We start from the raw sequence: 14,458 nt of genomic DNA on the forward strand, positions 1-14,458 counted from the left end.
CCGACGATGCGACTGCTTCGTCTTTCTATATTTTTCTACAAAATTCGTAATAATCGTTAAAAGAAAGTTTGCATGATAAGAAGACATCTCGAGGCGCTTGAAACTCACTACCTACAACTCCTAGTATCAATCTGATCAAAAGTACTCGCGATTGTGTGGAACAGAAATGTCGATGTACTTCTTCCGGCTGCACAATCTGCGCCGTCAGGCGGAGGAGTTAAGAAAGAAGCAATTAAAGAATGGAACAAATAGTCAAAGTGGACAACGTGGGACCAATTGCGGGGACCAATTGCAACCAACGGCCGAATCGATGCAGTGCTGCAACAAAGTTCATCGGGGCCCTAGTAAGCTCTTCGAACGGGCCCCTCTCCAACCAAGCGATTCCCTCGACGAAATAGCTTTTCAAATACCAAGGTAAGCGAGTATTTGGATCTCGTTAAAGAAGAATTTTAACTTCGACTTTTATTCGCTTATTATTCCTTTCATGAAACACGACTCCTCTCGTTTATCGAAGGAAGCATGATCTTTTGTGAAACTTTCTCTAATATTATATAGGCAGATGAAATTCATCTGGAGAACTCATATAAACTACCAACAATTATACATTTCAAAGGTATCCGAGCAAGTCATATAACTATAAAGTTTTGCGTATAAAATGTCAACTTGAATAAAATTGATTTCTTTTCTTTTGTCAGTGAAATGCCTATTAAGGATTTCTTCGGAAATCATCTGCAAAATAATGTTCCAACAATTTTCTACTTTTACATAATATAGATTTCATTTTTAAACCTTCTCTCTTTTTTTTTCTGTTTATTTCGCGCTAGCGCAAAATGAAAAACGTAATGCGATTCGGGGATCGTGATACTCCTTTCTCATAGTCTCTTCCTCTCTGTATCTCTTCTTTCGTAGCTCGGAAAGGTCAAAGGTCAAGTCGAGAAAAAAGCGAGAGAGAGAGAGAGAGAGAGAGAGAGAGAGAGAGAGAGAGAAAGAAAGATCGTACAGGGAGTAGCCTTTCTCTAAGAATTCTCGAGTGAAAGAACGAGACTTGGAATAAACATGGGGTTCATTAAGATCGTGATGTAAACGCGTGTTGCGCGCCATTTGCGAGCGAGCTCTTGAGGATAACGAGAAGAGGGACCGGCTCCTTGGGCTACTCGAAAGATTTGGTTAAGTTAAGCCAACCGAGATCGTCATCAAAACTTCAAGTACCTTGTTTTTGATATATGCATATACCTACGTATGTCTTTCTTTATTTAATAACAAGTAATGAATTAATATTTTATGAGAATTTAGAAATTGCAAATCGCAGAAATAATACAAATAATATAAATATATAAATTATTAGACAATATACTCTTTATATATTTATCATATAAGTTGTTTCATTCAATTAGAATTCGTGTTTTTATTTTACGATAAGCTTATTATATATACATATATAAAACTATAAAGTATTCATCAAAGAGTATAAATTCAAAACTTTGAAAAAGGATTGAAATAAATTATTTCGTATTTGTTTTATTTCCTTTACAAGCCTAGTTGGCATCCTCGCTTGGGGATATTATAATAAATATGAGACTTCCTTGCGTCTCGGATAAATCCAAGATAAAAAGAAAAAAAGAAAAAAAGAAAAAAGAAAAAAAGCAGTATCAGTCTAAAGGGAAAATAATAGACTTTCGCTTGGTAAGAAAAGTCTAGAGAAAGTATTTAAGTTCGTTCAGTTTCTATATCAGGTGACTCGTTTCTTTTGATTGCATTTACGATAATCGAAAATAATATCGAACCAAAAGATAAAATCTTATATTACGGTTATATATTTTTCGTTTGATATGCTAAGCTCATTCGTCCTAAACTTTCGCAGTTGTACCGTTCGTCTTTTTATTTTCTTCTTCTTTCTAGACAACTATAACAGAGCTACTTATCACATAGGGCGCGCGATGAAAAGATCTTTTGTCCTTAGAGTCTCCATAATAAATGTGGTCACGGATAAAGAGAAAATGGAGTCAATAAAATCTCACCGCGTTGTTTATGCACCTTAAGACCACGATCTCCCATTTATTTTCCCATACCGTATCTCGAACTTCTTCTTTATAACAACTCACTTTATTCGTAAAAATACAAAACTTGTTTAAAAATGCAGTAGTTCGACAATATTTATTGATCAAACCAAGAGGTTTTATTAGCATAGTGTATTTTTTAAAAGACAATTTTTTTTTTTTAAATTGTAAAAATAATAAATGTTGCATAAATTTGGCTTAATAAATACTTGGATTTATAATTTAAGATCTTTGAAATGTCTAAATCTTTCAAAGGGATACAAGCTTTTGAATAAAATCTCTCTTGATTTATAATATATTTAGATAGATCAATGGACAGTGATGATTTATGAGGATCAAGGATTTCCAAAATAGCTTCACTCTCATATCCAACTATTTTAGTAAAATATTCCCATAAAAGGACAGAGGGGTGAATTTATACTATGAAACGTCTCGTGGCAGCTTCGGCGGATGTTCGTGGATTGTGCTGCCATTGTATAAAGAGAACGACGGTAAAACTTTGAACTAAAAAAGCCGCGACGGCATCGAGAACGTAGACGGAAGCATAAACGAAAAAAGAACAATTTTATGATCGAGGCACCATCGTGTTTCAGCCATCTCGTGAGTAATCCCATTGTCGAGTTAGATGATAGAGGAAATGGAAGCAAGACAAGGAAGAAAATAACGAAAAGAAGTAAAAAGAAAGTGAGATAAAGAAGATCGAGAAAGAAAAGCATCGAACGAATCTCTTGAAACCACCACCGTTGTTCACTCTTTCGGCTAAAATGAACTCTTCTTTTTTTTTTTTTTTTTTTTTTTCTTCTTTAGATACTACCAACGCCATTTCACCACCAGAGCTAATGCAGTGGAAGTGGTCTCTCAATGATGTTACCTCTAATCGTATCGAACTCACGCTCTTACTCTCTCTCTCTCTCTCTCTCTCTCTCTCGCTCTCTCTCTCTCTCTCTCTCACTCTCTCTCCCTCTCTTTTCTCTTTAGATCGTTACAGATAATTTCTGGCTAGATATTTGGTTTACAGACATCTTCGATGTCCCGTTAACCTTCTTATCCTCTTCTCCTTCGAGTCAAATCTCAAATTCGATCATTATTTTTCCGAGCTCGTATTTTAAGTTTGAAAGTGAGGCAAGCTTTAAAGGGAGACGATAACAAAAACCAATTATAAATAAATAAACATTTTTCTTCTCGTGTTACTTTCTTAAATATTGGACTTATTCCAGTTTACATATCGTCTTTATAAGTATGTACATAACTGTTTATCTACTCATCTTCTTGCAGTCGTCAGCTTCGTTGCACTTGAGATGAATAATACACATCTTCCTAAAGTTTACACGACATCGATAGTACTAGAAAACGTATGTTTGTTCTTCGAGTACACCCGATGTATTTTCATGTTTACTTTAAAGCGTCTTAAAGAACTATCGATTTATCGTTTGAAAAATTATTATTTTTCCACGTGATACTCAACCTACATTCGTTAGAAGGAAAAGATAGATAGAGAGAGAGAGAGAGAGAGAGAGAAAGAGAGGAAGTATCACGATCGGATAGTTTTTACGGTACATTTAATACCATTTGTTCGTAAATTTGTACAACGATCGATTTTGCGGAAGCAATTGCACCTCTTTAAATTGCAACGAAAAAAGTTCTCCTTTAAAGATCGAACTTTTAACCAATGCTGTATAATAAAAGAAAAGAGAAACGAACGAAATGAAATACGAACTACATTATGACGACCCTTAATACGTACACAATACAGTTTACAACTTTAATATCACGTTGACGAGCTATCGCTTTCGGTATATAAGAGGATTGTAACAAGTTATCATTTTAACGAGCTATTTATAAATTTCAAGAAAACGTGATTTCTACCTTGTCGTAAATCGATCAACTCAAGTTACAATTTAATCGAGTACAATCGCCCATGTATCATTCTTTTGAAGTATTATGTTGAAATTGCAAAATTTATTATCCGTCAATCACGAAACACCTCGACTCTTGTTTTGAGTTAGCCAAGATACTCGATACATTTATCATTATTCTTGAAAATAATCAAACTCGATACGATGATCGACTATTATTAATGTCAATTTAAATATTGTATGTATTCAGATGAATGAGTATAGATGTGTATATCGATGGAATGAGGGCTTATGTTTTAATTTGTTTTTCTCACGAAGAAAAGAATTTCTTCAATTCTTCTCTTTTCATTTATTTCTTTATGTTTGTTTTTCTTTCTCTTTTTTTTTCTTTTCTTGTTATTTTTTTTTTTTTTTTTTTTTTTTTTTTTTTTATTTGAAATATTCGGTTATCTTCAAGATGCAAAAGAAAGGGAATGAGATGCTCAAAGAAATGAAATTTTTCTTTTCTGACAGTATGGAGAGAGTACCATACTCGTGAAGAATATTTCTGTCGGATCGCGTTAAAGAAATCGTCTTTATACGACTCCACGAGATTTCTACGTAAAATCCACCTGCCTGAGTTGTGTCCTTAAATCGAGGCCCTTCTCCTATGAGGTCAAAGGTTTACGATCGATGGTGCCAGTGTTTTATGGGCGGAACGGCTTTACTCGTAAATTTTCCTATCGAAATATTTCGAGTCTGACAGAGGGCGATAGCGATCACTTTTTATCATATATTTTCGATCTGCGATACGAGTCATCACTTAATGGCTTTCTTTGAGATTTTTATTCTCTCGAATTCTTCAAAGGTCACGGATCGTCGTCCCGTTTTATCAGAAAACTCGTAGGACGATTTGTAGAAGAAACGATTAATGGATTTCGAGGAATGGCATATTTTCAATGTCATCGAGTCGTACTTTCCTATAACATTTAAACATTTCCAAAAGTTCCTTTAACATTAAACATCCACGGGGATAAGAAAGTCTTAGTGATCTTCGAAATAAAATCTAAGTTTTATCAAATGTTTAGAGATTAATTTGACAAATTTTCAAATAATAAATATCATGATTGATTATTTTTCATTTGCTCTTTGTATCGTTTACTTGACCTTCTCCATTGTTTATTGGCCCTTTCCACGCTTTCGTAAGGTTTGGTGTTTAAGGAGGAAGGTGGGAGTTGCGAAAAGGATGAGAAAAAGAGAAAGAAAGAAAGAAAGAAAGAGAGTGAGAGAGTGAAAGAGACAGAGAGAAACAGAGAGAGAGAGAGAGAGAGAGAGAGAGAGAGAGAGAGAGAGAGGGAAAGTTCTGAGCTTGCGCATATCCTTCCTATGCTTTCTCACTTCGGAAAAGTTTGAGGCTGAATCCGCTAGTCGGCGCTGAGCCAGGCCACGCGAAGCGCCTTATACTTGGGAGCTTACGGAGAGGAGGTCCTCTCGCGGCGCCTCTCGATGCCAGAACGGCGGGCTAATGAAATCGCGCGAGTACGCGGCCTTTTCTATCTCTTCGAATTCACGAAGAATGATTCGCTATCTGAAGAGGAAGTGTCGTTGCCTAAATGCGAAATACCGTGATTTTAATCGACGTCCGTGACGAAAACGAAGACAACGAAAGGAAGAAAGCTAACGAAGATAAGCTTATAAAGAGAAAGAGAAATAAGAAAAGGTCACCGCGCTACGAATTTATTCTACGTAAGGAAAGCAACGTAACGTGATTTTTTTTGTTTTGTTTTGTTTTCCGAAAACAATTTGTTTTTTTTTTTTTTTTTTTTTTTTTTTTTCTTCTTCTTTTCGTAAGCTTTTTGAAAAAGGCGCGCGTAAAGTGACAAAGGATCGAGGGTCAAAATTTGTATAATCAGATCGAGCGAAAAAAATCTGAATTGTGATCGAAGTAACTCGCGACGGGACCAAAGATATCCTCTCGAGTTCTTCGTTCTTCAAAAATAAGTGATAAGATAATGGAGGAAAAAATGTCGCGGAATATTAGCTTTTTTTAAAATGTGGATGTACGTCGATCACGTACGAGTGGAAAGAAGAAATCATTATATAAAATTTTCATTAAGAATGAGTGTGCTAATGTACAAAGTGTTTGCATATTTGAAGAAATCCGAAAGAGAATGATTGAATAAATCTTCGCGTGCTAATTTTTCTCATATTATGATCTACGTTAACGTTCTACGATCGAAGAAAAAAATAAATAAGGAAAAGACATGAGAAAGAGTATGAGAATAAAAGAGTTATGATTTCTCATAGCAGCAAATCACTACGTGTTATGTGTATTCGGTTAAGAAAGTAAATATCTTACGGAGGAAGGCACGCTTGGGAATAAAAATTTTAAGAGTTTAAAACAAATAAAGAAACGATACGAAAAAGGAAAGAACAAAGGAAAGTGGTAATAGCTCCTTCCTCCTACTTAGGATATTATCCAGCACGCTGGTTGGCGGGTCCAAAAACGTAGAATATTTTTAATATTACGTATATGTAAGAAAAAAGCGTATATGGGAGAAAAAAAATCGTGCTCATGAATCGTTGGATATGCGCAACGAGTGAAGAGAAATGAGATGTTAATTAAGTCTATGATAGAATTTAATAGCTAATTTTATCGTTAATTAACAAAGGGAAACAGTGTAAGTGGTCCAAAAAAGAAGAGAATTAGCCTGGTGGTCCAAGTATTAGTGGCTTAGTGTATTTTATATGAGTGTTCTGTGAAACTTTGGTAAAAGAGAGAATTGGTTACATGCATGTACATATATAAACATATATGTAAACATATACATAGACAGACACATACACACGTATATATATATATATATATATTGTACATATATCTTATATGTATATATATATATATATACATATATATCTATACGTATTACGGGTTTTAAACGTGTTCGCGAAATCGCGCTCGTTCACTTCAATGCTTCATCGAAGCTCAGTGACATCGAATAGTCAATGTCGGCCGATTGAGCATCGTAAGTTGAAAAGCGGACCAAAAATTCTCTTAGAATATTCCGGCTAATATAGTGTGGTAAAAAAACAGTGTACAATATTACACAATATCCTCATTGTCTCTCTCTCTCTCTCTCTCTCTCTCTCTCTCTCTTTCTCTTTTTCCCTTTCTCTCTCTCTCTCTCTTTCTCTTCGACACATCGTGATCGTGGGATCGAGTTCGACGTGCCATCCTGCAGGAAAATGTTAACGATGACTACGTCGAGCAGATACAGCAGCTACAATTGTCTGACCAGCTGGGATAGTTACGACAGAATACCAAGGTATTTTAATTCTTGAATTTGAATTTCCATTTTATACCTTAAATTACATCCGAATTGTTTATAATTTCTTGGGAACAGACAATCTGTATTTATGATTATTCATAAATAACATTCTATTATAGAACCGAACCTATGAATGGTAGTTTTCGAGCGTACTATTAATTATCCATATTATAGTATACGGATAATTATTCGTATATAGATATAAATCAGTTTCACTGATTTATCTCATCTAAGTGTCCAAGTTAAATTAAATATTTTTCTTTCTATCTATTTCGGAATAGTTTTATTTCCTAACATAATTAAGACATTTTAAAATAGATTTCCTCATTCTGATTCTTGTTTATTAAAAGATTTTCATTTCTTTCATATTGAATCGTCCTCATTGAATCTATCTCTAATTAGTAAAAGAACATTAATTTAGATAGAATTGTTCTATTAACAAAAACAAAAGATCGAATATAATCGCGAATTCAAATTATTCGCATCTCCTAATAGTAACAAATTTCGTTGATAATTTGAATGCTGTTATCGTGAGAGATTACGATTCATCGGACATAAATTCAATCACTAATTGTTATCTGATTTTCGTTTGATTGATCATATTTGTTGATTAGACAGACAACAATTCGATTTAAATGTAGATTTGTCTTTTTTCGATAGGTCGCAAACTATTGTTTTCATTTTCCCATTATCAGAATTTCTCTCTCTCTCTCTCTCTCTCTCTCTCTCTCTCTATCTCCCTCTCTTTCTTTGTTTCTCTTTTTCTCTTTCCTTAAATGATTTCCTACATTCGAAGCTTCATGAATTAAGATTCATGGTAGGAACCGTTTTAAATAAAATTTCAGTGCAAAAAGTTCCAAAGATAACAGTTTCAACTAACAACGCCAAGACAAGTGGTTAGTAAATATTAGATATCCAGACCTGATTTCGACTTGGTAGATCTAACTAAGCCGTAAGCGTTTCTCTATGAAAAATGTCGTTTAAGTATACAATGAGTATATCTTTCCACTTGAACAAACACAAAGTAAACGATACCGCGGAATAATTCCAATTATAGATGATGAAAGAACAACTTAAAAGATAATAACTCGGCTTGCACTATTTTCACTATTTTCTAAGGTACATATTGGAAGGTAAATTGACTCGATTAAATAAAGAATTCGTTGAAATTTTGTCTTTATTTTCTTTCTAAACGTTTCCAATTTACGATTACTTACACCCTTTCTCAATGAAGTTCCATTTATACAGGATTGGCTATTGAATTGGGAACATTGTATTGTTTAGCAATAAATAAAACGTGTCTATAAGGGAGAGAGAGAGAGAGAAAGAGAGAGAGAGAGAGAGAGAGAGAGAGAAATTTTATGAATAAGATGTCCCTATTGATATACCTAGAATTTCGAAAGCATAATTTTTTATTTAGAAATAGTGAATTAATACGCATTAATAAACAAATGAAGACATTCAAGTAATTCTATTTAAATGTTCCATCCTGTAGATATAATACAAGGAATAATGGTTAAAGAGTAAGTTATACTAATCGTGCTAGAAGAATCGAGTATAATGGTGCAATACGGAGAACTAGTAACCTCGGCACGAATAGGCATTGTACAAGCTTTTCGCTGTGTTTAAGAACGAAACGATACAAAGAGCAACGATCCCGGAGCGCGAGGGCGTACACTTCATAAACTATTTAAAAGTCGACAGAACCGTAACAATTGCGATATAAATATTAATATGCAGAGACCACGTTATATGTTACGTGTCGTATAATATTAAAGCAGTTTTAACGGCAACGAGAGACACGATCGATTTTTTCTACGGAAAAGAAGTAAAGTAAAAAAAGAAAAGAAAAAAAAAGAAAAATAAAAAAAGGGAAAAAGAAAAAACAAACAAGAAACAAGGGAGAGGATGGTTGTGAGGGTACAAGGCTTTCCGATAATTTCATAGCATATGTAAGAGACAATGATCACGTAATCGCACGTCTCTTGAGAGCTTCTTCTTCGGATCTCGCATAAAGCAAGGAAAGATGTTTATTTTTGATTGAACTTTTATATTTATCATGCAAGTTAAATGATCGAAAATGAATCAACCAGGTAACGAGTTACCAAGTAAAACTGTGTGCTTTTACTTTATTTGAAAAAAGCCAAAAAAGTCAATTATCAGATAAAACAGATGCGATTTGGCGAGTTGATGTTCCGCAGCTAAGATATTTTTTATAAGAGATCGATAGGAGGACACGACAAGGCTATCGCGATCATTCTCAACGTAGGACGTCACGCATAGGACACTAACGTGCTTGTATATTGCCGATGAAAAAATAAATAATATTAGGACGTACCTGTATTCTTTTTCATTTTCTCTCTTTCTCTTTCTCTTTCTCTCTCTCTCTCTCTCTCTCTCTCTCTCTTTCTCTCTCTCTTCCCTCTCACACTTTTCCTCCCTATTTCTCTGAAATCAGGAAATGCACGAACACGCAGACCATGCAGATAGACCAGCGAAAAGTTAATTCGAACGTTTCATTTTCCTCATGGTCCTGTTCGCACAAATGTATGCGACTATGTATTGTACATTGTCCAAAATAATAATTCTTATCATGAACGTGTTACATAAACAAATTTTAGTAACATCACAACGAAAGTGTACTAATGAGCAACTTTTCAATATTTTCATATTTTCAATCAGTTTCTCAAATATATTAAATTTATTCATTAACATTTATTCATTTATATATATATATACATATATATATATATATATTCGATAAAATGCATTATTGGTTATATTATATCTCGATAAAATGTATTATCAGTTAATATTTTGATATATTTGTAAATAAATAACAGTTAATTTATTTTGTAAAAAGAATAAAGTAAGTTTTCGTATTTAGATTTTATAAATTCATTATTACCCTCATTACATTTAGCAAGAATTTAATCGAACATTTAACGAGGATTTAATCGAAGGTAAAATTAAAGGAAATTAAAAGGTTGATATTGGCACATCCCAAGAATTTGATTGGATTCTTTACATGAAACTTTGATTAGTTTGCATTATAGTAATAGCCGGTTAGTTATTAGCAAACTTATTGTTTGGCTCTTCCTTCCTCAATCTGTCACTCTCATACATCATAATATTAAAACATTGTTGCGAGATTGGCATATCCGGAAAATATTCATTTCTCAATAACAACTACATACAGAAAAGGAAAAGCTGATAACGACATGTATTGATAAATATATTACATTAAAAGTATAGACGTTGAAAAGTTGTTAACAATGTTATGACTTTTGATAATCACGATAATTAATGGAAGTTGTATAAATATTACATGTCTAACATTTTATCATTATTATATTCAAGATTTTTATGAATAAAGTTTTCAAAAAAGATATAATAAACTCAATGAAAAAGAACTTAGTCAACATGAGTCGAAAAATTAATCTTGACAATGTGATAACAATTTTTTCTATTGCAAATTAATTACTTCTCTTCATTGCAATTTTATATTGCAACTTAATTACTTCTCTTAATCGTATGAAACTAGAAAATTTTGCCATAATCAATCTCTCGATTTATCTTAAGTAAGCAATTTTTATTTAACTTAATCAATAATATACTCCTTCTAAATTCTAAATTTTATTTTTAAAATGTCTATATAAATCGAAATTCTTATACCAATAAATAATCTAATTTTGATGGATGTACCAGAAACAGAAAGCACTTATATTAGCACCAGAGGATTGACTCTAATTGAAATGCCTTGTTCCCACAAATACCAGTAACCACCGTCGTTCGACGGAAGCTAAGCTACCATCGCATTCTCTGTTCTCGTTCTGTTAATGAAACATGGTCCGCTGTCAGTCCGTTCCGGCTTTGCGACTGTCGTATCATAGCGACGCTCTGTAAATAGATCGCAAGACCGTCGTCTGACGATCGTTTCCATCGAGTGTTTGCAAGCATTTAATTAGAGAGCATTGGACGACTGTTAATGTGCTTTGTATTTCGTCGCACCGCGCCTCATTTACCGCATTCGACCACTGATTTATTAATCCGATCTCTCTGTGTGTCACACAAAATGTGCCAAAAGAAATCCACGTAATTGTAGATACCCATATCTACCTCAACAAACGATCTGATATTGATAAATAAAAATGATCATATTTGGAAAAAATTGTTTATATAACTAAACAGTTCATACAAGAATCGTATCATTAAGAATTTAATTATATATTGAAAATCACTCTATCGTATGCATATATTATGAATTTTCAGAATATAAAATTAATAAATAAATAAAAAGTGCAGACGATCATACAGTTCAGCATATATATATATATCTGTATGGTTTAAAAAATTCATAAAAGTTTAATTAGTTTATAAACGTTTAACAATGATAGCATATTGTTCCTTTTTCTTTTTTAATAAAATATTTTAATAAGATATATAAATAACCATACTTCTGTTCTAATCAATAAAATTACTTATAGATTACGGATAAAATAATGAAAATGTTATTGAAAAAAAGGACGAAATCAAATTATACTATATTCCCGATTTGGAACTGGAAAAGATCCCGTTATATTTTTATCTTTGACCAGAAAATTACGAGGTACGCTAAAACTCTCTATATCTATTTTTAAAAAGATTCGAAATCAATTGCGATTTAGTGGAGGCATAAAGCTTGTTCAAATAACGGATACAAAATATTCGCAAAGAATCTTTTGAATGCAATTATCATTTCGGCAAGCAAATGTATTCGTTCAAAGAGACGATTTTATCGTTATACGATTTTAATGGCATACGATTCCGTGCAACGCTTTGCACGATGGTCTTTCTATTTAAAATAATAATCGTTTGGAGAAAATAACAGTACAATCGGACCATATACAAACCTATTGTTATCACACTTAAACGAGTATTCAAGCAAATCTTACATTAGAAAATAATAATGAACGGTTATGAATTATTTTTAAAAATTTAGCGTCAATTTTCAGAACGAACTAACACTCGTTCGAATGACTATTTCAGCATCGTCATAGAAATAAAGAAATATTTGCAACAGTATTATTTTTAAATATACAGTTTATCGTGTTTCGTTAAAAATAAAAATGTCATGAATTTCGAAAAACGATCAACTTCGTGCCAGGAAATACCATTGATGAATCTATTTCGATGAATCTTGTATATGGAATAGTTCGAATTTTATTTGAAATACGATAATAGAATCATATAATGTATATGCAAATTGTCGGCTATAATATTACGATGGAGATGACCGAGGCAATCGAGGTTCTAATAAAATCCAATCGAGATACTGACCATACTAGAAACAAGTTTACCATTTACTCGTTAGTTCCTAGATAACGAGCTTTCGGAATTATCGTGGGTTGCCGATAATCGCATTTATCTCGGACACCTGCTCCGCATCGTGAGAATTAGTTCTGAAGCTTTTTGATGCGAATTTTATTGGCGAGTGAAGGAAATATAGACACTTAAAGCTAAAGATCAAAAACTTACAAATTGATTGATCCCCATGGTCGCGATCGTTGTTCGAGACAGGCTGTTATCGATCAACCTAATTATAGGATTGCCCTTCCAACCGTTGTACTAGTTTGAGTAGAATCGAAGGGTGAAGTGAGTAGAAATGAAGAGAGGAGAGCCTGTAACGAAGCTCCGCTTAATTGTTACCTCGCTCAAGCTAGTTAGAAGAAAACTTCCATGGAATCTTAACAAGAGGAAAAAAAAAGGGAAAGGGAACGGGATGTTAGGATCGTCGGAAAATTGGGAGATTTGTTAAGAATGACTAGCTGATAGAGAGAATTCCACGGAACATTGGAAGTTTTATTTGATAAAAAAAAAGTAACGAAAGAACGATATAAAGTCTTCGAATTCGTAGATGAGTTATTTTCATTCGTTGTCAGGTTTTAGATAGATACTAGTAAATCTAATAAGTAATATGTATTATGTAGATCGATAAATTTATTTATGGTTTACGAATGAACGAATGAACGAAAATATTTCAACGATAAAATTAGAATATTGAAGTCTATCATTTTACTCGCTCATTTATTAAAGATACGAAATCTTATTTGAGAATAGATTTATCCACTTCTTCACGATTAGTAAATAAGATTGAAGATACGTACAACAAACTTATAATTTAATCATTAAAAGTTCGAATGACCCAACAACGATCTTTCATCCTTGGAAAAAAGTGGAGGTTAATCGTTTTTAATCCTTTCATCCGCAATATCTTTATCGCAATAAATTGTTTACCTTAAGCTTCGAGATCTTTCTTAACCCAAAGTCTCTCAGCTTTCTCTTGTAGAAAAAAGATCTCCTAGAATATTTTCTGTTCGTCGTGAGGGATTTTTTCGAGATAAAAATTTTGCATATCTCGATAGAAAGATCTCCTCGAAAATTCATGTCGTTTTACGAGAGACAACGACACATGCTTGAAATCTGAAGAATAAAATGAAAGAACAAAAAATGAGATTCTCTTTCACCAAGCAAAAGATTTGTCGTAAGAACTAAGGTCAACTGTTGTACGATTAACGTATCTAGGGGAACGAATGAGATAGAGATAGTACGAAGACAAGGTTTTCAGCAGAAAGAAAATGTTCCTGGGTTTACGCGTGAGACATTGCGGGACAAAGTCGTTCTCTTTCAAGGAAAAGGTTACGATACTTTTGGGGCTAAGTACTCGATAAAAAAGTACTCGATTAAAAATGTTCCTTCTACTTGCACGATCATTTTCACGGGTTGTCAGCTTTATGGCTGAGCGAATAAGAGCCTCGTAGTTATTACATTACTTTAACCACTTAGAGTTTTACTCGTTATTTATCAACTTACCTTGCCATATATTATATTTTGAGTTAACTTTAATCTTTCAGATGCGCACAATTCTTTTTCTTTTCTTTTCTCCTTTCTTTTTTTTCTTTTTTTTTTTTTAACAAGTATAAAAAGATTTACTGAAAAGATTATTTAATGGAAATATATTATGCTGACACTGTTTTAAGATATGTCTATACGTTTAATAGTTAGTTGAAATATTAATGTGATTAAAAATATGAGAAATAAACTTTATATGAGCGAATAGAATGCGTATATGATAATTTTAAACTCATCGTAATATACGGAAACTATAAAAGATAACCCGGAAAGCATAATATCGCATTATATGATCGAATTGAAAAGTGTTAAAAAGAAGAAATATTACTTGTGGGTTTTGTATCTT

At 33.0% G+C, this 14,458-nt stretch overlaps 1 protein-coding gene across 31 annotated transcripts in view; it reads left to right on the top strand.

The window, feature by feature from the left end:
• LOC124951222 (potassium channel subfamily T member 2) overlaps nucleotides 1-14,458 on the top strand; it is a 105,567-nt gene that overhangs the window by 45,460 nt on the left and 45,649 nt on the right. For 5 of the 31 annotated variants that reach the window (XM_047499252.1, XM_047499244.1, XM_047499248.1 and 2 more), the window contains one exon: nucleotides 81-414. The exons of 18 other annotated variants lie outside the window; for them this stretch is intronic. In XM_047499252.1, the coding sequence (XP_047355208.1) occupies nucleotides 167-414 (248 nt within the window). In that variant the 5' untranslated portion in view covers nucleotides 81-166. Of the gene's footprint in view, nucleotides 1-67; nucleotides 415-5,230; nucleotides 7,219-14,458 lie in introns of those variants that run through there. 8 more of the 31 variants (XM_047499247.1, XM_047499251.1, XM_047499241.1 and 5 more) reach the window with 4 other exon arrangements.

Source organism: Vespa velutina, chromosome 8 (genome assembly GCF_912470025.1).
Source record: "Vespa velutina chromosome 8, iVesVel2.1, whole genome shotgun sequence".
Taxonomy (NCBI): domain Eukaryota; kingdom Metazoa; phylum Arthropoda; class Insecta; order Hymenoptera; family Vespidae; genus Vespa; species Vespa velutina.